The 25,033-nt window shown below is 42.3% G+C and overlaps 1 protein-coding gene across 2 annotated transcripts in view; it reads left to right on the top strand.

Annotated features, from left to right (window-relative positions):
* The window catches only part of DIP2C (disco interacting protein 2 homolog C), a 377,981-nt gene that overhangs the window by 218,333 nt on the left and 134,615 nt on the right, over positions 1-25,033 (top strand). For both annotated transcript variants that reach the window (XM_081098294.1, XM_081098295.1), the window contains 3 exons: positions 1,121-1,246; positions 15,160-15,369; positions 24,383-24,517. In XM_081098294.1, the coding sequence (XP_080954420.1) occupies positions 1,121-1,246; positions 15,160-15,369; positions 24,383-24,517 (471 nt within the window). The remainder of the gene's footprint in view (positions 1-1,120; positions 1,247-15,159; positions 15,370-24,382; positions 24,518-25,033) is intronic.

Raw genomic sequence — 25,033 nt, 5'->3', positions numbered from 1 at the left:
AGCCAGAATGATCCCATCAAAACGGAACCAGATCATGTCATCCCCCAGGATCCCTTGGTGCTCCCGGTCAGATTTAGGATAGGAGCCCTGACCCTGTGCACCCCTCTCCCAGGGTCCTGTTTGTCCTGCCAGCACCACCCGCAATCTCAGTTTAGGGCCTTTGAGTGGGTTTCCCTTCTCCCTGGTCCTTCTCGTCCTGACAGAGTGGCTGGTTCATTCTTACCGTTCAGATTTCACAGTGAGAGCATTCGTCCCTGGCCTCACAGTGAAGTAGCCACTCAGTCAGTTTGTTTTCCTTGTTTTAATTCTCTGACCACTTGTCAATGGTCTGTTTCACCCGATGGAAAGTAAGCTGCATGGCCCTGGCAGGGTGGCTCAGTTGATTGGAGTGTTGTCCCCTACAACAAATGGTTGTGGGTTCGACCCTGGTCAGGACACGTACGGAAGGCAACCGATCGGTGTTTCTCTCATTGGTGTTTCTCTGAGTCTGCCTCTGTCTCTGTCTCTCCCCCTTTCTCTCTCTCTCAAATCAATAAAAAACATATCCCGGGTTAAGAATTTAAAAAAGAAAAGAAAAGAACATAAGCTGTATGATTCATAGCACCTCATCTACCTGATTCTCCACCTCTCCTGCCCTGAGGACATGACCTTATAAAGCAGGCAGCCAGTAAATATTTGTGGAGTTAATATAATGCGTTAACATACACAAAACACCTGACACAGTTCTGAGTTCTTGGAACGTGTTAGCTAAATCATTACTGACTGCCAGTAGGGTGTACATACCTCCCTTAACAGTGAAATGAATTAGGAGGCTTGAAAATGAGAAGAAATAATCTGAAGGTCATGTGCACTCACCCTAAGAAAAGAAAAATCACACATAAATTTGCAGCCAGCACTTGTTATTTATACAGAATCTAGGGTAATAAAATGAATAATTAAAAGTCTACAAATGAATGTGCATGTTTTCTTACTGGAGCTCTTAAGCTGGTAGGTTCACATCTTCCCTTTCTTCCCCACCCATTCATAAACTACTCCACTGGACCACAGAGAGAGGAGAAAAAGCCTGGGCTTTCAGGACGTCCCCGAACAATGGAGTAATTGAGCTCTCTTTTTGTTTTAGATGTCCACACAGAAGCTGTTCAGGCAGCGCTTGCGAAACACAAAGAAAGGAAGATGGCAGTGCCTATGCCTTCCAAACGCAGGTCCTTGGTTGTGCAGACCTCGATGGATGCCTACACACCCCCAGGTGAGCGGCCGGCCCACCGTCGGCTTAGCGCGAGGCGAGCATGCCTTAGCGTTAATTCACTGCCGGCCCTGCAGTGAATAGCTTTTAGAATAATGGTGCTCTAACTCAGATTTTGTGACCCACAGGTCAGAAACAGCATATATGTTCTCAATTAAATTTGGAGGGAAAGTTACCATCATTTTGTGTGTATCTATATAAATATGTATTTAAACTTTTCATCAAGACTTATAAGCATGAAAAACTTAGTCTTATAAAATTTCATTTACTACTTGATATAGCAAAAGTGTCCGTAGTTCTAACTAAACATGCACTTTTCTTGTGTAGACAGGTCTGTACATATTCTCAAGTCTTTATAAGTATGTTGTAATTTTGTATTAAGAAGCCAAATGAATTGAAAAATTTAGGCTCTTAAATTTTTCTTGGCGGTCATCAAACTTTTCCTTAAACTGCAGACAGTATTTTGGTCTTTGTGGGCCCTAGTGAATGGGTATGGCTGTGTGCCAATAAAACTTTATTTGTAAAAAATGGGCAGAGGGCTGGTTTGGTCCATAGTCTGCTGATCCCTAATCGAAATGGTTGAAGATTATATCCCACTTACATTTCTGATTTTAATACTGTGGGGGTTTTTCCAGTCATGAATTTTATATAACTACTTAAGTTCTCTGTTTCACTCTACTCAAATCATTATAGTGTATAGCTCATGAGCTACAAAACCAAAGTGAGGCACATAGCTAAATCATCCAGGCTATCTATTACCAACATGAAGAATTAAGCCCCATCTACTTGATGTTTGTTTTTCTGTGATTTTGGTTCTAGCATTGTTCATGTCATTGTTGCCAAATCTAAGCTTCTTTTCTACACACATAAGTTGCCTTACACTACTGTGTGCAGTTTTGAATGCCACTATCTTTGTTCACAAGAGAAACTTAAGGTGCAATAAGAATAGCTGAACATATACAATACTTTTGGAGGTCTTTGAGGATTAACCCTGAGTGTTTGCAAGCAGTGAGGGTAACGAAGCTCCCACTTCAACTCGGAGATGTGATTAAGTATCTTTAGTAATTCTCCAAACAGCTCTTAAGTATTCAACTTTGCATGCAGTTAAAGGTAAAAGTCTTGAGCTTTATAAGACAAAACATATAAATAATGTATTCCTTAGTCATTGTTTTAAAAATAGTCCAACAAGCGTTCTTCATCATAACAATAAAGTATCCTTGGCAAAAAAATTTTGGCCAATTTACTTACTTTCCTTTGTTTCTTTATTCTGAGCCTCAATGTAATTTGGGACTATTTAAAAATCAGCATAATTAACATGTTCAATTCTGTTTATTTAGTTCATTATAATTAGCTAAAATTTTATAATGGAGTGGAAATTTTTAGTTTTATATGTTGTTTGTGCAACAAACAGAATGGGCTTACCAACAAACCAACTTAAAATATATTTTTTCCAGCTTAAAATATTTTTGACCAAATGTTTGGAACTGGGCGGTATTCAGGAAAATGGACATATTTCTGAACTACTTTTTTTGAGAAATGTTGAGTTTAAAATGCAAGAAGTTAAGCTATTATTCATGTATATGCTTTTCTCCATGTTAAATCCACCTTCAGAAATGTTAGTGTCATACATGATGAAAGCCAGAACTTTCAGAAAACAAATCTTGTAGAAATGTCTTTGCAAAATACAAAGAATATTATCAGTCACATTGTTTTGGGTGTAACATTTGCATTTAATTATTTGACTAGGAGTTTCATGTACACCATATAATACATTTTGTAAACTGTCATTCAGGAGTTCTAGCGATAATGTCACATGAAATAATTGTGCACAGTCATAAGTGCCTCTTTATAACTGTACTTGCTTGAACAGAATCTTGGCTCATTTTCTCTCTTTCTGGTTGCTGGTAACTTGTTAGAACTCATTTCATGACAACTGGTCTGCAAGGAATATTCCTGAAGTTTATATTCTCTGCATGAAATGAGTGGTTGCTGACGAATGTCATTGTGTCTGTAAAAGATCTTATTAAGATCATTACACTCTGTGGATCTCAAGCAGCACAGGACTGAACTGAGAGCAGAAAAGCCCATGAGGTGAGCCCCATGATACCCAGTTTTCTGCCTGGGGAAATCTTTAGACTGTGGCACAGAGATGGGCGTCTGAGCAAGCATGGCCACCCTGCTAAGTTGAGGAGGGCTGAGATCCAAGTTTATGGGATATAAAGGGGCTGAAGCTTTCCACAGATCCATGCTAGCCAAAAATAGCTCCATGTCTGCTCTCGGTCAAGAGAATCAACCAGTAATTGAAGTAAATGCTAAAGCAGAAGTCAAGGCTTCAGAGTAAGATAGAATTCACCATCTAATATTCAATAAATAATCACTAGGTATACAGAGAAACAGGAGGTGTAAGCGGTGGCCATGGAAAAAGGAATCAGTAGAAAACCAACACGAGATGGCTCCAGTTTGCTCTCTGTAGCTAGCCACTGATCCACTGTCAAGAACACAGAGTATTGCTTGTCTCAGTTGTATTTGCTATAAGCATGAAATACAGATTTTGAAGAGTTTATATTGAAAATATGACTGTATTTCATTAACTTTTATATTTATTACATGTTGAAACAATATTTTGGATATTTTATGTTAAATATATTATTTAAGTTAGTTGTTCCTATTCATGTTTTTTACAATGTGGCTGCTAGAAGGTTTAAAATTATATCTGAAGCTCCCATTACATTTCTTTTGGGAAGCACTTGGGTATGTGTTTGATATAGAGCAGCGGTTCTCAACCTGTGGGTCACGACCCCTTTGGGGGTCAAACGACCCTTTCACAGGGGTCGCCTAAGACCATTGGAAAACACATATTCTTAGACAAACATGTAAATTAACCGTCCCTCCACCACACTCACCAGCCAATCAGGAGAGTATGCAAATTAACCCAACAAAGATGGCAGTTAATTTGCATATGTAGGAGCAAAGACTGAAGGCTCCGTCCGGAGCCGCGAAGACTGAAGGTCTGGATCCCTGGTGCCGGAGGAAAACCAGTGCCAGCAGCCAGGGGAAGGGGAGGCCCGTGCAATGGGCCTCTAGTAATTACATATTGTTTTTGTGATTAATCACTGTGCTTTAATTATGTTCAATTTGTAACAGTGAAAATACATCCTGCATATCAGATATTTACATTACGATTCATAACAGTAGCAAAATTACAGTTATGAAGTAGCAACGAAAATAATTTTATGGTTGGGGGTCACCACAACATGAGGAATTGTATTAAAGGGTCACTGCATTAGGAAGGTTGAGAACCACTGATATAAAGGAAGATGGGGTTTTCAGATCTGATTGTAAAAGATTTATCCAGGGAATCAAGTGAAAATATGTCAAAGAAGTAAAAAAAAATATTGTCTTAATACTTGAGCAGAGAAAGGGAAATATTTTTAAAATTAAAGGAAACTCTAAAACTGAAAAGTATAATACTGAAATGGAATTGCACTGGATCAGTTTAACATCGGATGGATAAAAAGATAGTCTTTGAACTTTAAGAGAGATCAAGAGAAGTGAACCAAACTTAAGAACAGAAAAACAGAAGATTGAAGTTAACAGAACCTCAAGCATCTGTGGAACGGGGTTAACGTACTTGTAATTGGAATCCCAGAAGGAAGAGAGTGTGAGAAAAGGGCAGGAAAACTATTTGAAGAAATGAGGGTCAAAAACTTTTTAGATTGATGTTACTTACCACATACAGATTCAGAAATTCAATGAACCCCAAGCAAGATAAGTCTAAAAAGAATCAAACCTAAAATTCATAAAAGTCAGTGTGCTGTGAAATCCAAAGATTAAGAGAAAATCTTAAAAGTCATCAGAGGAAAACAGATACATTATAGACTGGAGAACAATTATGAATAATTGCCCATGTCTTCATATGAGATAAATGATTATGAGGTAGCTTATATAGGGTGTCCCAAAATTCACGCAAGAAGTAATTTTGATAGAAAACACAGGTTTATAATTAAAAATTGTAAATTTTTTATTGATTCATAAAGTATACAGTATAGGGTTATATATGGAATAGCACATCGGGTAAATGGCCTCCACGGCTTTGCTGGCACATACGCAAATCCATGCTCTTCATTGGTCTTCACTGTCCCTACTCCTGGGCCATAATTGGTACTTGGTAATGCTTATCAAATTGAAGGAATTGAAATCAAAGGGCAACAGATATTAGAATCTGATTCAATAAAGTAAAATTAGGCTTTTATTTTTTGTGGTTGTTGTTGTTAATGCTCACGCAAAATTCAAATCTTGTGTGAATTTTGGGACACCCTATATATATAAAAGCCTAAGCAAATGAATGACTGGTTGACCGGTTGACCGGTTGCTATGATGTGCACTGACCACCAGGGGGCACTCAATGCAGGAGCTGCCCCCTGGTGGTCAGCGCTCCCACAATGGGAGTGCTGCTCAGCTGACTGACCCTTCCTGGTGACCCACTCCGGCGGCAGCTACTCACTCCCTCAGTAGTCCTGCAGGTCCAATCTCCAGAGAACAGGCCAGGCACTGACAGACCAGCACCACTGGCACCATTCCTGACAGCACCACTGGCCTCCTGGAAGTTGGCCTCAGGCACTGCGGCTGCTTCCCCTCCCTAGACACTCTGCAAGGAAGAAACGATATAAAAGTGGCCACCAGGTGACTCCTGACAACTGGCCTGAATGTCAGCTGAACTGATCCAGATCCCAGGTCGGCAAGCATATCCCACTGCCCGCCCAGAGGGCTGGTTGCATCTCGGCCCCCTCTCCCCCCTCGGGATGGGTGTCAGACGCAGTGTTCATGGCTGGTGAGTGCCACTATGGAGGCACGAGCTTTTCCTGATCAGGACTGACTGGGTGTGAGCCCTCGGCAGGCGCAGTGGTGCCAGGATGAATGGGAGCGGCAGGCAGGAGAGGCAGGTGGTGTTGGGATGCCAGTTTCGGCTCAATCCCTGCAGACCAAGCCAAGGGACCCCACCCGTGCACGAATTCGTGCACCAGGTCTCTAGTATGAGATAATACAAGATTATGAAGATATAATAGAAGCCAGAAAACAATGGAAAGATACCTTTAATGTCCTAAAAGGAAGGGGAAAAACTGTCAACTCATATCCAGTGAAATATCCTTTGTAAGCAAGGATGTTAAAGGAAATAAAGCAATAATGAGACCTTGAAAACTGAGAGAACATGGTGCCAGCAGAACTGCTCTGCAAACATGCCAGCAGTGGCATATGAGCTGATGGGGAAGGATATGAGATGAAAACTTACATCTGCAAAACAGAAAGAACACTGGAAACAATGAATAGCTGAAAAAACATAAAATAGTATCTTGCCTTCTTATAATTTGCTTTAAAACAATAGTTACACAAAAGACAAGGACAGGCAAATCTAATTATGCTGTTGTATGGTTATTACATTTCTGAAGTAGGAAGAAGTTTGTAGTGTCAGGTTTGAAGAGCAGTTACAATATTGGCCCAATGTAGAGCCATCAAGGATGCATATTTTTAGCCCTAGAGCAACCACGAAAGCATGGGAAGAGATACATGTGAGAATATGGGGCATAAAATGAGGCTCTTAAAAAGTTGTCAATAGAAAAGACGTCAGGGAAAATCAACAGAGATAAGAAATAAGAGGAATAAATAGGAAAACAAGTAGTAAAATATTAACTTTAAACACACTTTTACCAATGATTATAATAGACTAGAGACCCAGTGCACAAAATTTGCGAACTCGGGGCAGAGGGTCCCTTAGCCCGGCCTTTTCCCTCTCACAGTCCATGAGCCCCGCGATGGATCACACCCACAGACGGAGGCCCCGCCCACCCACCACAGCCTGCCAGTCAGTGGCCTGGGTCTACCTCTTTGGGGCAACCGTGGAGTGCCCCCATTGATTGATCGCACCGCTGGCTGGTGGCCTGGGCCTCCCTCTGCAGGACAATCATGGGGCGATGGCCGGGCCCCTGACCAATCGCATTACACTCTCCTTGGCTGGCCTGGTGCTAGTGGGTGTCATAGCATGGTCGTCCGGAAGGTTGTCCGGGTGGTCGTTCTGCTGTTCAGTCGTTCGGTTGATTTGCATATTATGCTTTTATTATTATAGATATAAATGAACCAAACACCCAATTAAAAGATAGAGATCGTCAGACTAGGTAAAAAGGAAAAATAAATACATCTATATGTTGTTTATAAGAGACACATTTAAATATAAAAATAAGGATAGTTAAAAATAAAATGATGAAAAATATAAACGCAATTTTAAGCATGAGAAGGTAAACAAGTCTATATTAATATCTGACAAGATAGACAACAAGACCAAGTAGTATAAGATATAAAGAGAAATGAGCAATTCACCAGGAAGACATAAGAATGAAGATTCATACATAATACCTAAAAATAGAGCATTATAACTTATAAAGCAGAAACACATAAGGAAGGGGAAAGTAGAAAAATTAAGAAAAATTATTCGCCCTGGCCAGTTTGGCTTAGTGGATGGACCGTCGGCCTGCGGACTGAAGGGTCCCGGGTTCGATTTCGGTCAAGGGCATGTACCTTGGTTGCAGGCACATCCCCAGGGGAGGCAGCTGATCAATGTTTCTCTCTTATTGATGTTTCTAACTCTCTATCCTTCTCCCTTCCTCTCTGTAAAAAATCAATAAAATAGATTTTTTTAAAAAAAGAATAATTATTGGAGATTTTAAAAAATATACTTCTTAAATAATTATTAGAAAGTTGTCAAACACTATCAACCAATTTGATACAGTTATTATTTGCAGAATATTATACCCAGCTCTTGCAGGACATGATAATTCCTCAGGAAAGGTATTATTTTTAATACCTTTTTAAATGTATACTTTAGATCCCATAGATTAACCCATTGTAAGTGTTTAAAAAATAGCCAGATGGTTCAATAATTGCCATAGTCCAGTTTTAGAACATTTCCATCACCCAAAATAGTTTCATTATACCCATTTTCAGTTAATTCCCATTCTCCAGCCCATTGATCTGATTTATATGCCTCTATATACATTCTAAACATTTCACAATGAAATCATAAAATAGATTCATTTGCATTTTGCTTCTTCAGCATAATGTTTTTGAGCATCTTCCTTGTTGTAGCATTCTTGAGTTGTAGGATGCATTCCTTCTCATTGCTGAACTGTTTCCCCTTAGATATGCCACATTTTGTTAATTCATTCCTTGTTAATGGATATTTAGCTTGTTTCCAGTTTTTGGCTATTATGAATAATGCTATCAACATTTATGTACATATCTTTGTGTATACTTACAATTTCATTTATCTTGGGTAGATTCCTGAGAGTAAAATTAATGACTTATGGTAACTTTAACTTTTAAGAGCTGCAAAATTATTTCCATAATTGCTACACCATTTTACATTCCCAACAGAGATGTATGAAGATTTTAGTTTCTCACCAACTCAATATTATCTGTATTTTTTTTTATTATAGTCATTCTAGTGGGTGTGAAATGGTATCTCATTGTGATTTAATTTTCATTTCCTAAATAAAGCTAAGCAACTTTTTATGTGTTTATTTGTATGCTAGAGGCCCAGTGGATGAAATCCGTGCACAGTAGGGTCCCTAGGCCTGGCCAGCGATCAGGGCTAATCTGTGGGGCGACCAGCAGGGTGATCAGAGGGCCCCCCTGGCACCCACTGTGGCTGACCTGGGTCCTGCGGGCTGGGGCAGCTCCTGTGTTGAGCGTTTGCCTCCTGGTGGTCAGTGCACATCATAGCGAACGGTCTTTCTACTGGTCGTTCCACCGTTTGGTCTATTTGCATATTAGGCTTTTATTATATAGGACTAGAGACCCGATGCCCAAAATTCATGCATGGGGGGCTTCCTCAGCCCGGTCTGCACCCTCTCCAATCTGGGACCCCTCGGGGGGGTGTCCGACTGATCGGGCCTAAACCAGCAGTTGGACATCCTTTTCACAATCCAGGACCTCTGGCTCCTAACCACTCACCTGCTTGCCTGCCTCATCACCCCTAACTGCCTCTGCTTGCTGGCCTAATTGTCCCCTAACTGGTCTCCTGCTAGCCTGATTGCCCCCTAACTACTCCCTTTTTGGCCTGATTGCCCTCTAACTACCCCTCTGCTGGCTTGGCTGCCCCCTAACTTCCCCTGCCGGCCTGGCCGCCCCCTAACTGCTCCCCTGACGGCCTGATCGCCCCTAAACGCCTCTGCCTCGGCCCCTGCCACCATGGCTTTGTCCAGAAGTCCAGTCTAATTAGCATATTACCCTTTTATTAGTATATTTATTGTTGAAATGTCTCTTTAAATTTTTGCCCATTTAAAAAAAATTTTTTTTGTCTTCTTACTGGTTAAGAATTCTTTATATAACCTGAATACAAGTCCTCTATCAGATATACAATTTGCAAACTATAATTTGTCTTTCTTTTTCTTAATGGTGCCTGTGGTAAACAGATTTATGCTCCCCCCCCCCAACCCCGAGATATCCATGTTCTAATTGCTCAATGTGTATATTACCTTACATCGCAAAGGGGACTTCGCAGATATGATTAAGGTCCTGAGATGGGCAGTTGTCCTGGATTAATGGGGTGCACCAACTGTAATCAAATAGGTCCTTATTCAGACAGAGAACGACAAATACTATTTGATCTCACTTATATGTGGTATCTGAAAAATAAAACAAAACAAAAGCATAAACCTCATAGAAAAATAGATAGTTTGTGGTTTGCAGAGGCCAGGTGTAGAGGCCAGGGAATTGGAGAAAGGTGGCCAAAAGGTACCAACTTCCAGTTATAAGATAGATTATTAGGCATGTAATGTACAATGTGATGACTATAATTAACACTGTTATAGGAAATAATATGAAAATTAAGAGAGTAAGCTCTAAGAGTTCTCATCATAAGAAGAAATATTTTTTTTGCATTTTCTTTTTTTGTATCTGTAAAATGATGGATGCCAACTAAAGTTAATTATAGTAACCACTTCACAATATACGTTGAACAGTTATGCCATACTTTAAACTTATATCAATTATATATCAATATAACTGGGCAGAGGAGGTCCTCGTAAGAGAGGGAAGAGTGTCAAAGTCAGGAAAAACAGACAAACAAACAGCAGGACCAGAGGTTGGAGGGATACACTTTACAGATAAAGGAAGGGGCCAAGAGCCAAGGGTGCAGGTGATGCAGGTGCCCTAGCAAAGGCCAAGGACTAGAGAGTCTCCCCTAAGGCCTCCAAGGGTTGTAGAGTTCTGACTTCCAGAGCTGTAAGGTAATGAATGTGTGTTGTTGTAAGCCACTGACATTGTGGTGATTTGTTACATTACTCGCAGGAAAACAGTAGTGCCCTTTTAAGCTTAAGAGTTTTCATTTGGACCAAGTTCAGTTTACTGATTATTGTTTTATGAATTGTGCTTTTGGAAGTTTTAGAAATTTCATAGTTTTAGTTCTTTCTGGGTCTCTGGTTCATTTTGAATTCATTTTTGTTTATGGTGTGAGGCAAGATCTATGAGGTATTGTTTTCTGTTTGTTTTGATATGAGAATACCCAGTTGCCCAGCAACATTTGTTGAAAAGATTATCTTTTTCTCTTTAAATTACCTTGAGAACTTTGTCAAAAATAAATTGACTACAAATGGAAGAGTTTATTTCTGGATTTAGTTCTATTTTGTTCATATATATTTCTATTCTCGTGCTAATATCACTGTCTTGATAACTGTAACTTCATAGTAAGTTTTGATATTAGATAGTGAAGTCCTCCTTCATTCTCAAATTATTTTGGCTATTCTAGATCTTTTGCGTTTTCAAATGAATTTTAGAATAAGCTGTCAATTCTCAAAAAAAAAGGAAAGCCTCTAGGATTTTATTAGATATTACCTTGAATTTTTGTTAGATGTATTGCTAAAGGTTTTGTCTTTTTTGATGCTTTTGTGAATGGAATTTTTAAAATCTAATTTCCATATTCAGTGCCAGTATATGTATATATAAAGATATTTTGTGTCTTTATCTTGTATCCTGTGATCCTCCTAAAATCATTTCTTAATGCAAGAATTTTTGGGTATGTTCCTTGGGATTTTCTACATACAAAGATCATGTCATCTGTGAAAAAAGATAGTTTTACTGTTAGCTTTCCAATCTGGATGCCTTTAATTTATTCGTTTTGCTTTATTTCACTGTCTAGAACCTTCCAGAGAACATTGAATAGAAGTATCAAACTCACCAGTAATTCATTCTTGAAAACCTTGCTACTAAGTGAAAGTTATTAAATAAAAAAAGTTTTTAATAACTTTAATGAAAAAGTGATTTTTATATCAATCTAATATATACAATTTTCACAGATAGAAAAGTAAATGATTAAAAAATATTGTAAGAAATAAACGTAGGCTTCTGGTCAAGATGGTGGTGTAGGTAAATGTGGTGCTTGCCTCCTCCCACAACCACATCAAAATTATGACTAAGCTACATAACAACCATCATTCAGAACCACCTGAAATCTGGCTGAAAGGAAGTCCTACAACTAGGGAAATAAAGAAGAAGCCACATCAAGACTGGTAGGAGGGGCAGAGACATGGAAAGCTGGTCCCACCCCTATGTATGGTGGATAAAAATTGGGAAGGATATCTCGGCTGCAGAGGTTCCCCATTGGGAGCGAGGGTTCCCAGCCCCACACTAGACCTCCAAGTCCAGGATTCTCGTTCCAGGAAGAGAATTCTTCATGACTTCTGGCTATAAACACCAGTGAGGATTGAGGCTGAGGAAGACAGAGGGCTGCTGGAGTCCCAGGCAGTTCCTCTTAAAGGGCCTGTGCACGGACTTACTCAGAATCACTCCCTCTGAGCTCTACCACTGGGCCAGTAGCTTAAAAGGCACCAGAGACATACAGGGAGGAACTGAATTGCCTGGCATCAGGGTGAGAGGTAGTGGGGGCAGTTTTCTGCCAGACGAAAGTGTTGGCAGAGGCCATTATCTTTTGATGAGCCCTCCACCCTCAGAGCTGGCAGGCAGGCACCATATCTGAGACTCCATCAACCTGGCTTATACTGTTTGCCCTGTCTGGTGATTCTCTGAGACCCCATTTCATCCAAGGGCCTCCCAAGTAGTTTCCAGTGCTTTTCCTTAGGAATGGCCTGTCTTGGCTCATGCTTCAGATTTTCCTAAAAACTCTCAAACAAGCAGCATCTGGCCTCAGCATCTCCCCTACCTCTCACTAAGTGACCCCAGGCCCGACATTAGCAGTAGCCTCCCTTGATTCATAGCTTGGCCGCTCCTGGGCACCTCTAAGCTCAGCACAAATAGCAGCCACCTGCAGGTTACTTTACAAAGCATGCTGGGTGGCCACCAGCAGAACACAGTCAGTGGCTGACCTTGCCTGTAACTCCTAGGAGGCCTTAGGACCAATACACACAGTGAACAGCTAAAAACTATATCAAAGCATGACCATCCAACCACCTCCATAGGCATCACACTCAAAGGGTGGACTCAGTGGGCACCAGAGCCCCACTGAAGTAAGTCCTGCTCTGTGGGGTGGGCCCCTGCACAGATGATCTTCCACATTTGTTACAGGTCAGTGATCGCAGTCAGTCCTTTCAGCTGATCAAACTGGGGGTGAATCCCTTCCATTCATGTGCTAACAGCAATCAAGGCTAAACGACAGCAGGAAGGTGCACACAGCCCACAGGAAGGCCCAGCTCCGATGATCAGAGAGGCTGCCACACTGGGCCCTACAGAACACCTATGTAAAGCCACTCTACTAAGACTGGGAGATGTAGTAGCTCTATCTAATACATAGAAACAAACACAAGGAGGCTGCCAAAATGAGGAGCAAAGAACATGTCCCAAATGAAAGGACAGAACAAACCTCCAGAAAAAGAACTAAACAAAATGGAGACAAGTAATCTACTAGATGCAGATTTCAAAATACTGGTTAGAACAGGGGTGGGCAAACTTTTTGACTCGAGGGCCACAATGGGTTCTTAAACTGGACCGGAGGGCCGGAACAAAAGCATGGATGGAATGTTTGTGTGAACTAATATAAATTCAAAGTAAACATATTACATAAAAGGGTACGGTCTTTTTTTTTTTTTAGTTTTATTCATTTCAAACGGGTCGGATCCAGCCTGCGGGCCGTAGTTTGGGTTAGAAGGTTACTTGGTGAACTTAATGAGACCTTCAATAGCATAAAAAAGGACTAGTCAGAAATGAAGGATACTCTAACAGAAATAAAGAATAATTTACAGGGAATCAACAGAGTAAATGAAGTCAGAATCAAATTAGTGAGTTGGAATATAAGGAAGCAAAAAACACCCCATTAGAATAGCAAAAAGAAAAAAGAATCCCAGAAATGAGGATAATATAAAGAGCCTCTGGGACAACTTCATGCATACCAACATTTGGGGCTGTAAGAAGAAGAGAAAGAGCAAGAAATTGAAAACCTATTTGAAAAGAAAAAGAAAAGAAAACTTTCCTAACTTGGTGAAGGAAATGGACATACAAGTCTAGGAAGTGCAGAGAGTACCAAACAAGATGAACCCAAAGAGGCCTACACCAAGACACATTATGATTAAAATGCAAAAAGTTAAAAACAAAGAGAGAATCTTAAAAGCAGCAAGAGAAAAGCCATTAGTTATCCAGAAGGGAGCAACCATAAGATTTCACCTGATTTCTCAACAGAAACTTTGCAGGCCAGAGGGAGTGGCATGAAATATTCAAAGTGATGAAAAGCAAGGACCTACAACCAAGATTACCCAGCAAAGGTGTTATTTGGAATTGAAGAATAGGTAAAGAGCTTTCCAGACAAGAACAAGCTAAAGGAGCTCATCACCATCAAACTAGTATTACATGAAATGCTAAAGGGTATTCTCTAAGAAGAAGAAGGAAAAAAGATAAGAATATGAACATTAAAATGGCAATTAATACATATCTATCAACAGCCGAATCTAAACAACAAAATAAATGGACAAGCAGAGCTGAAAGAGACTCATAAAGAGAACATTTTGACCAGGTGGGAGGGAGGTTGGGGGATGGGTGAAAAAGTGAAAGGGCTAAGAAATACAGATTGGTTGTTACAGGATTGTCATGAGGATATAAAGTTCAGCATAGGGAATATAGTCGATTTTATTCTAATTACTATGTATGGGGTCAGATGGGTACGAGATTTATCGGGATGATCACTTAGTAAGTTATGTAATGTCCAGTCAGTGGGGTGTACACCTGGAACTAAGTTAATATGTCAACTGTAATTGAAAAATTAAAAATTATTTAAAAAATGAATGTAAAAATAAATATGTTTAGTTTGATCATAAAGCGTAATGTGATGATTTATTGTTCTCACCAAAGGGGGCAAGGTTTTGAGCATGTAGGTTGTTGGAGAAGGTAGGGGGCACATACTTTGTGAGGTGTGTTCTTCCTTCTCCACTATTTTCTTCACTGATATCTCACTCTTTGGGGAGGTGCGTGGCTGTCTTGCACTCAAACTGAACTTAAAAGTAAATTATAGCTCAGAGAACTGCCTCGGGACTAGAGGGCTACATATATCTCACTTTGAATCCATGAAGGTTCAACATCTCGGAGAAAATGCTGCCCTCAGCCACCTCACTTGATGTGTGTATGCAAACACATTTGGCTTCTTCCCAAACTTGAGTGGAGGAAATTGGTGAGTGGAGGAAATTGGAGGAAATCTCCAAGATTCTAAGGCCAAAAGAAAACTTTTGTAGCAATTTATTTTAAGATGTTTTGGAGGAAAAAGATATTGTACTAAAAAAATAACTGATCTAAGAAGTGGTATAAGTTCAAGAGTGTTCAAAGCAAAAGTACTTAAACTGTCTTTGTGTGAGGTAGGTCTGTGTTAGTGGTGTTTGACTGGGATGTGCTTCTTTAATTCTCTGCATATTAACTCGCCTGTCACACAGATACCTCCTCTGGTTCGGAAGATGAAGGCTCCGTGCAGGGTGACTCCCAGGGGACGCCCACCTCCAGCCAGGGCAGCATCAACATGGAGCACTGGATCAGCCAGGCCATCCATGGCTCCACCACCTCCACAACCTCTTCCTCATCCACCCAAAGTGGGGGCAGCGGTGCCGCCCACAGGCTAGCCGATGTCATGGCCCAGACGCACATAGGTGAGTGCCTATCATTGTGTGATCCTCGTTGTTGTGTGTAAGTGGCCCAGAGTAGAAGTTTGTCTATCTGGGCATCACGACATTGGAATCCGCGTCCTGAGATTCCAACAGAGTCTCACTCCGGCTCCTGGCCTGCTTTGTGCTTTGGTTTTACTGTTTTGTGAAACCATTGGTTTTATTACCGTATCTTTCCATGTATAAGACGCTATTTTTATCTAAAATAGTTAGACTGAAAATCGAGGGGCATCTTATACACGAAGTCAGCCGAGGAGGGTGCTGTGCAGGTGTGTCGCTGCCCATACCTTGTCAAACAGGCTTCCTCCAATCACAAGCCTTATTGTTACTGATATCAACTGATGCCATAATTGGAGGTGGAGGTGGAGAGTGTGCAGATGCAACAGGGACCTGAGTCCATGAAGATGTCAAAAAATAAAAAGATAAATACCGGTAAGAGATTGTCTTACTCTGCAGAATTCAAACTGAATGTAATCAGCTATGCAAAAGAGCATGGAAATAGAGCTGCAGAGAGACAATTTGGACCTCCTCCCACTGAGTGTATGATCAGACAGTGGAGAAAACAGGAAGAACAACTCCTTAAGAAGAAGGCCTTAAGAGGAAAACCAGCAAAATGTTTAAAATATTGATTTCTTAATTTTGTGTTGGAAAAGTGGGGGGAGGGGGTGTCTTATACACGGAAAAATACAGTATTTCTCACCATCTCAGATGTCTCCTACAGCTAGAATTCAAGAGCATGCTGCTCATAAAGGAATGCACTCATTCATTAGGGAAAACTTGCAGCCATATCTGTTCACGTGTTTTCTTCTCATTTATGCTAAAATATGCTTCTAAATGAAATTTTTAATAGTGCTAATAAACAGGCAGGGAATTCTAAAGTGTGTTTGTCATGATTTTGGAAAGCATTTAAGGAATCCTAGGGCTTTCATCACTATGGCTTTCTGCTGTATGTATTTAGATTTCTCTGGTGGTTCATGTCACTTTTTTTGTTGTTGTTAATCATCACTCAAGGATACTTTTCCATTGATTTTTAGAGAAAGTGGAAGGGAAGGGGGGGAGGAGGAGGAGGAGGAGTAGAGAAAGAGAAACATCAATGTGAGAGAGACACAATGATCAGTTGCCTCCCACATGTGCCCCTACAGAGGCCAGGGACAAACCCAAAACCCAGGTATGTGCCCCTGAGTGGGAATCAAACCTGCGACCCTTCAGTGTGTGGCCGACACTCTATCCACTGAACCACACTAGCTAGGGCCATGTCATTTTGCATGTAGGTTCTATGGCTAGTAAGATCCTCTGTATTGGAAAAATCACAGAGTTAGGAAGCATTGCCTGAGATGTTTAGAAATAGTGTGGAAAAGGAGATTAAATAAGATTAAATAAGAATTATTAGAGGAAAAGAGAGGGATTGTCTGAGCAATGTGGCTTTCAATTGTGGGTAAGTGATGTACACTTTTTCTTGCGCCTCCTCCCTCCTCCCCAACCCCCCACATGTGCATGTCACTCATTTGCCAGGGAAATGAGTCCTTGTCTAATGTAGAAGGGACAAGTATGATGTCCAGATCTGTTCTGAACCGTTTTCAGCTGTGGATTACCATTTTTAAACATTCCAGTGGTATCAGAAATGAGACCATGTGTCTACAGGCAGGACACAGGCAGCCACCAGGAGAGTGGGTCTGGCCTGGCCTCTCAGGTGAATGGCTGCTGGCATCTTCAGAAGTCACTTCTCCCTGGCTTAGTTTTGTAGTGGGGGGAAGGAGGGAAGAGTAATCATTTCTTTCCTTTGTACCTCTCAGAACTGTTGTGAATGAAAAAGGAGAAAATAGAAAAGTTCTTCCAAATATTTTAAAGTAACACTCAAATGCAAAGTTATTCAATTTCAGTGTGGGATGTTTGCAGTAACATGGTCACTGGTTAATGTGCACTATGAATCTCTATTTGAAATCATAGTAACTTAAAAATTAAATGGAAATGTGTGACCATTAAATATTTTTAGATAATAAAATGGCTTCCTATGTGTTTTGGAACCTGAGAGGTGGCCGAGGCCGAGGTCCTGCCTTAGAGCTTTATCGGCACCTGCACGGGTCAGACATGGAATTCCCGCCCCTCTGCCCCTCACTGCAATCCTGCAGATGTGTGTGCTCTGACCCGGCTCCTCTCCAAGGAGGTGTCAGAATCTTACCAAGAGAAACACATACTTTTGAACGAATTACTCACTGTACTTGGTTTCCCTTTGTGAACCTGCGTGTGAAGTGCTGGAGAAAATGATAGTGTGGAGAATTAAATTTACTCAGATTATAAAAGGCTGCGTGATTCGTGTACATAAGTTCAATGTAACCTAAATATAGCTTTTGAGTGTATGACATTTAAGTAATTTCTATATTGGCACAAAGATAGGTTCCTAGAGTATCTGGGACTTTTCTGTAAATATGAAAAACATTTTAGAAAGAAAGCAGTAGCAAAATAATAAAATGAAAATGAAAATCCTTTATTCCTGTGGCAAAACAAAAGAAGGTAAAAGTCAGAGAATTGGCAGCATCCAAAGCCTACAAATAAGAAAATATTGTGGGTAAGTGTGTGTTTTAAGGAAGTTAAGGTAAAATAAACCACCACCTTGTACCTCTAACCCCATATGGTGTGGGGCTGGGACAATGTCTGCAGATACCTTTTTGCCCCCAGTAGGAGGAAAACAAGGAGTTAGGAAGCATCTGTCTCCATATCTTTCTCCTTTTTTATTTATTTTTTCTGAGGAAGAAGGTGCCCTCTTTCCGAAGTTTACCCTTTCACCTTCATTCTGGATTCCAGCTCCTCCCAAACCTGCTAGCTCAGTGCTGTGCTCTTTTGCATCTTCGCTCGCCTAACTCACACACCTGCATTTTCCACTGTGAAGTCCTTCACCAGTCCACATCCCAAAGTGCCTCCAAACACTGCCCATCGGCCCCGCCCTGTACCCAGGAGCAGGTTCAGGATCTCAGCTGTGCTTGGCTCCTCTCTCCCCCATACCGTCTCTGTCCACATCTTGGGCGCTTGGCTGCTCATGGCCTTGCAAGCCTTATTTCTCCCCCTCCCCCACCCCCCTGTTCCCAGGCCCCTAGGTCCAGGTGGCTGCCCTCCCGTCTGGACCACTGCAGCCCCTTCCGCCCCATGTCCCTCCTTTCGCACTGTCCTGTGTCTCGCAGCCCTGTTGATGGTGTTAGACCACAGTTCTGATCCTGTCTCTTTTTCCAAAAGGTTGCTTTAGGGATTTTCATCTCTCAAAATTGATTTTGTTTATATGGATTTTATCCTTTAAAATCCAAGTAATGGCTTTTGGACCCACAAGTATCCTAACCCTTCACCCACTGTGTTCCCCATTTTGCAGGAATGTCTCACTGACCTGCTCTCACCTTGGTATACATGGGGAGACCCATCTCCTTAGCTCTGCTCTTCCACTGTGTAAATCCATTTAACTCAGAAAGTGGTAACACAGCCATTTACACTTTTCTGCATGTGGGTTTCAGAGATTCTTTCTTGAGAGGATGGGGTCCCCCGACAAGGGGAGAAACCACAGAGAGGAAGCCTTCGGGTCTGGGACCAGGGCCTGACCCGTCACGCAGGATGTCAGGTGCCTTGTTTGTTACGTAGCTCCCTCGGCCACAGTGAGGAGTAGCGTTCTCGTTTTGCATCCATTGGTTGATCCATCGGTTGATTCACTGGTTGGGAGACTGAGGCTTGGACAGTTGACGGGATGCCCAGCAGCCAGCTGAGGAGTCAGACGCTCATCTGCCGGGTGGCAGAGACAGGGCGACGCTCTGCAGGCTCACTCTCTCCTCAGCTTCTTGTTCCATTGCTTGTTACCAATGGAAGCGGGAGCTTCTCAGATAAAATGCCACGAAACGTTGCATAAACAATAAAGATTTCGGTGTCCCCGTCACAACCCCGCTGTGGGTTTTGTGACAGTTGGAGCCTTTTGTCATGAATTTGAGTTTTTGGACAAAAGTCAGGAAGCTGTTGTCTGAAGCTGAAAATTTCTATTCTGACATTAGAACATACATCCCACAATTCTAAAATGTGTCTCTCAGTTGCATTCACATCTCTATGGGATTTTCATGGCATAAATGTGGGAGGCAGGCAGTTCCAGGTGTGAGAACCTCTGTAATCCTGAGTTCAACTCTACTCAGAACACTGCTGAAAGGGAAGTTTCAACACAGAACATCTTAAGTCCTTCTCATTTATTGATATGAGAGAGAGAGAGAGAGAGAGAGAGAGAGAGAGAGAGAGAGAGATTGATTTGTTGTTCCACTTATTTATGCATCCATTGGTTGATTCTTGTATGTGCCCTGACCAGGGATGGAACCCGAAACCTTGGTATATCAGGCGAGCCTCTAACCACCTGAGCTGCTGGCCCAGGGCCTCTGGATCCTTTCCTAACCATCTTCAGATTTAGTCTGTGGGTCATTTGCCTGAACATTTGAGAAGCAGCTATGAATTCCCATTGCCAGTATCACACTCACATGCTCACACATACCCTCAAACTCATACACAGTCACATGCTCATTCACATACACAAACACACACACACATGCTCATAAGCTTACATACATCACACCCATGCACACACACAATCACATGCTCACACACATCCTCATGAGTTCACACTCACAAACATCACGCACACATTCACACATATGCTCACACACGTAGGGCAAGTGAATTAAGGTAAACAGTACATTGTTCTGTCCCTGCGTGGTTATTAAAGGAATAAGATAAATCCTCACATGCTATAATGCCATGTGCCACTTTTGGTCATGACACTAGTTAGAGCTTCCCTGTGAGGTGCCTTCCACGAGACCCAGTGAAAGTGGACTTTACTGGTGAAACGGAGGAGGAAGGGCTTCTCTTCCGATGGGTTGCAGGTCGGAGCAGCGAGCAGTCCAGCCGAGTCCCCAGCAGCAGGGCTGATACTCAACTCCCACAAGGGCTGGCTCTTCCCCTCAGCCTCTCTGCGTGTTCCTTTTATGCGTGTCGTACCCGTATATTGTCAGATCATGGCTGGTGGTTAAACTTGGTTCACCTTCACATTTTCATCTGGGAGCTGGTTTTCCACCACCATGTGGAGGGCATGGTCACGCTATCTTAGGAAGCTGAGGCCTCTGGGCAGGCCAGGTGGTCTGAGGGCCTGGGTCACAGGTACCTTCTCAGTGACAGCAGTGGCTGAGTGGAGGAAACCTGGGATAGAGCACTCTTAGTGTGCAGGAACGGGTTCCTTTGAACATGTTACTCACCAATGAGTGAGCCCTGAGCATGTTGCTTTTTACATACGAAAACCAGATTTTCCACTTTTCTTCTTCTTATTTGAGGACTAAAGTTATTTGGGGACATACAGATAATTAACATGCCTTAAAAGTGGGGTTTATCACCATGGCCCTGCAGATTCCAGTTCGTACAATTAGAATTAAAGAACAATTCTTTCCAGCGGGTGTTGGAACTGGGGGCATTTTATCAAGTTGTCAAGTGCTCTTTAATTCATTCTTTGAACTATTCCTGCAGCATTTGCTGAGCCGACAATGTGGGCTGGGTTAGGTAACGTCAGCCCTTGAGTAGGACACAGGGAGCCCGACTGAGCCAGAATTATTAGGAAAAGTGGAGGAAGCAGCGATTTCCAAGGTCGGGCTCAGCAGGGAGACCAGCCAGGACCCTGAAATGGTCATGGCCCAAAACAGCTGTGCAACTGGGGTGGGTTGCTGGCAAGAGTAACAGACTAAAACCCTGTGTGGGGTGGGGGTGGGTGTCAAGGACCGAGGTGGGACCCCTGGTACAGATGGCTCCAGAGCAGCGTGCAGGTCCTGCCATGAAAGATGGTGGAATTGCGCTTCCCTCCTGCCTCCTCGTGTGCCCAGCCCGAACTCCTGATTCACGGGGAACCCATGTCAGCTGCTGACAGCAAACACCACGCAGGGGCAGATGAAGCCGAACCCACCTGGTGGCGGGCAGATGAGAAGGTGTCACGGATAGTTCTCGGGGCGCTCACAGTGGAGGTGACACTTGACAGGTGGCCGGAAGGATGGGGGCCATTCTCTTGATTTAAAGGGCTGAGAAACCGATCACAGGAACAGCGGGCCCTCTTGCTCAAAAGTTACAGCCCCGCTCTACTGAGGGCTCTTAATCTACACAACGCTGCTGACACGCGGACTCCACTGGCCTCGCGCCTGGAGCTGGCGAGCCTCTTAGACCTTGGAACCTGCACCATCCACTCAGCTCCACTTTTGCTTACCCACCGACAAGTGCTTCCCGAGCATCTGTTACGTGCAGGGTTTTTCTGATACTCCCCCAAAGATCGGTAACCTCGTTAAAAACTTGCAGTCCTGATCTTTATCAAAATAAAGCAGGGTACAGTGCGTCACTGCAACATCAGCACGCCCTCTGGCTCCTAACGAGCAGCTGCTGGGCTGGTGATCCCAGTGTGACAGCGCCCCTAGGAGTGGGGAAGGGGGCAGGAGGGGAGGTGACAACTAAATGAGTTTGGAAAGCACTTTGAAGTCACCCGGCTGTCACTGTTCCGGCTTTATAATCGCCAGATGTATTGGAATCATTATTTTCCCCAACTTCAAAGTGGAACACGACAGTATTCCTGCCACCCAGCGCAAAGGATTGGCCGTCCATCATCAGTGATGAGGCTACAGTGTCACTTAAGCACCAGTGAATCTGGATAAAATCGCAATGCAGTGAATGCGTATCATAGCTACTTTCGTCTTAGGTGCTAATTTGAAAGTCTGTTCAGCTTACATCAGCATCTATTGTATTTTCATCTGAAATATGAGGCCCCAGTGAGTGTACGACTTGGCTGTGGAGAGATAGAGCATTTTGCAACACGAAATAAGGTCTATTTGGCAAAAGCACGGGTAGGGGTGGTGAGCGGATGAACAGTCTCTGAATCATTGAAGAGGCAATTTGAATGATCCTCTCTTCTCCCTCTCCTACCTCCCTTCAGGGATCCACCTACTTGTTAAAATTATGTGTAACCCCAAATCAGTACACTCAGCATACTCGAGGTCATGTACAAAAGGTAGCAGAGCAGCAAAACTTTGAGTCCCTGACACGCATGTTCCCAGCAGAGGGCGACGTTCTGCCTTCTGCTCCAGCCTCAGACTGTGAGCAGTTCTCTTTGCAGGGGCGGTTTGGTGCCCGTGTTTCCTCTTTTGCTTTTTGTGGGTGATTTCACTGTTTATGCAGCCCTCACCCCCCTCTCGTGGTGCTGAAGAGGGAGTCTCTGAGGCTTCCCAGTGCTGGCTCCCCTGTTTACATACAGCACAAGGAAATGGCTTCCATCGCATGGACCCTAAAAAGGATTAACGACTCAAAGTTAATAGCATAATACCCGTTATTAGGACTCAGGATATAGAAAATGTCATTGCTGGTCTCATTTGACGTGTTCTCCTGAGTGCCTTATATAGTAAATACTGGGGGATCACTTTGTAAAGTATATGATGGTCTAAGCACGATGCTGTGCACCAGAAACTAATACAAAATAATATTGAATGTAAAACACAATTAAGAAATAAAATAAAATAAATAAATACAAGAACTGTGCTTTCCCCGCTGAACCATTTAAGCGCTTGATGACACCATCGATGAATGCCGTGGGGAAGGCCTGCTGCACAGCTCACTGCGTAACCATCACCAGTGCACGTGAGATTCTAAACACCTGATTTAAAAAAAGAAATCCTCACCTAGGATATGTTTTCATTGATTTTGAGAGAGAGAGAGAGAGAGAGAAATATGAATGGGAGAGAGAAACATCAATCTGTTGCCTCCTGTATCCCCCTCCATCAGGGATCAATCCTACAACCTAGGTATGTGCCCTGACTGGGAATTGCCCGTGCAACCTTTTGGTGTCCTGGATGACGCTCCAGCCAACTGAGCCACCCAGCCAGGGCTTTTTGAATGACTGTTCTGTATTACTCATGCTGAAACAAACAAAATAGCTAATATTTCTTGAGTGCTCAGCCTCTATCAAGAAATGTCCTAAGAACTTTACATATGTTAACTCGTCTAATCTCCCCTACAAGGAAGTCAGAATTATTATTATTATCTTTCCTTTTTTTTTTTTTAGAGAGAGTGGAAGAGAGAGGAAAAGACAGAACTATCAATGTGAGAGAAACCCATTGATTGGTTGCCTCCTGCACGAGCCCCAATTAGGACCCAGGCCAGAAAGGAGCCTGCAATCGAGGCACGTGCCCTTGACTGGAATTGAACCCGGAACCCTTCGGTCTGCAGGCCGAACCAGCTAGGGTGGAAGTCAGCATTATTATTTCCATTTGATAGGTGAGGAGGCTGAGGCACAGAGAGGTTAAGACACTTCCCAAGATCTGGAGGAATTGGCAGAGCTGGGATTCAAACCCCAGGCTCTCTGCCTCCAAAGCTCGAGCTCTTAACTGCCACTTCCATGACAGACAAGAAAATTGCTCTTTTGTGAACAAACATGTAACGTTCAATAACTCTTTTTCTACCTGCTGCTTCACATTATTCTTAACACACTGTGACGCATCACGAGGATTCTTGTGTTTTCTGTTCTAAGGCTGGTGGCCAATCATGAGAATTCTTTAAAAAGACATTAGCTTCTAAGAACATGTAATAAATAACTTCAAGATGCAATGGGTATTTAATTTTAAAGTGTGCCTTTAACACTTATGTAAAACGTTTTTTGTCCTCGTTCAATAGAAACTTATCTGGGCACTGGGTAAAGCTAGCAATAAAACCACTGGTCCGCAATGTGTTAAAATGCTATCGTGATTCATTGACGTGGCTCCTGTTATGACATGTCTGAAGTTCTACCTAACTTTGTTTCATTTTGAGCAATACAGATTATTTTAAAGAGCATCTTTATGCCTGGATTTTTGTAGTAGACTTTGGTTCAGAATTATGGTCTCTTCTCAGGATGTGGCCTTTTTTGAAACCTTTTTTTGCTTACTTAGCCTTCAGAATAACTCTATCAGAGAATTTATCATTTGCTTCTTTACAGAAAATCACTCTGCACCTCCTGATGTAACCACGTACACCTCAGAACACTCAATACAAATAGAAAGGCCACAAGGCTCGACGACATCACGGACTGCACCAAAGTACGGCAACGCTGAGCTCATGGAGACTGGCGACGGTAGGTCTCCCGGCATCGCCTTCCCTCCTTTGTAAACTGTTTTTACTAACTTACCTTTTAAACCATAAGGTCCACTCACTGAATCTAATTTATGAAGTTCTTTACACACCACCCATAGATGGTGGCATAGTCACAGAAAATGCAAACTGTCTCCAACTTGGCCGAGAGCTACTCCCTGTAGGAAAAGAACTGATGATGTTGTAAGAATTTAGTCATGAGGAGAAAAGGAAATTTTATAAGATTTTAGTGTTTTTGTTAACGAATAACTAAAGTCGGCTCAGCAATTAACAAATTTAGTGTACAAATGTTAAGACTATGAATGGTTACTTAGAAGGACAGGATGAAGTTACATGTAAACAAATTAATTGACAGCTAGGGGCCAATGGAATGCTTCAGAATTTGGGAGAAAGATGGGCTTTTTTTTCTCTGTATTGGGAAAAAATATTAGTGATTTGGTAAACTACAGCAGTGGGGGTTCTTCTTTATTCCTCATATCATGGATCTGGGTATACAGAG

Source organism: Myotis nattereri, assembly GCF_964212035.1.
Source record: "Myotis nattereri genome assembly, chromosome: 1".
In the NCBI taxonomy this organism is placed as follows: Eukaryota; Metazoa; Chordata; class Mammalia; order Chiroptera; family Vespertilionidae; genus Myotis; species Myotis nattereri.
Note: the sequence above shows the minus strand (reverse complement) of the source record. Positions and strands in the feature narration are given on the sequence as shown.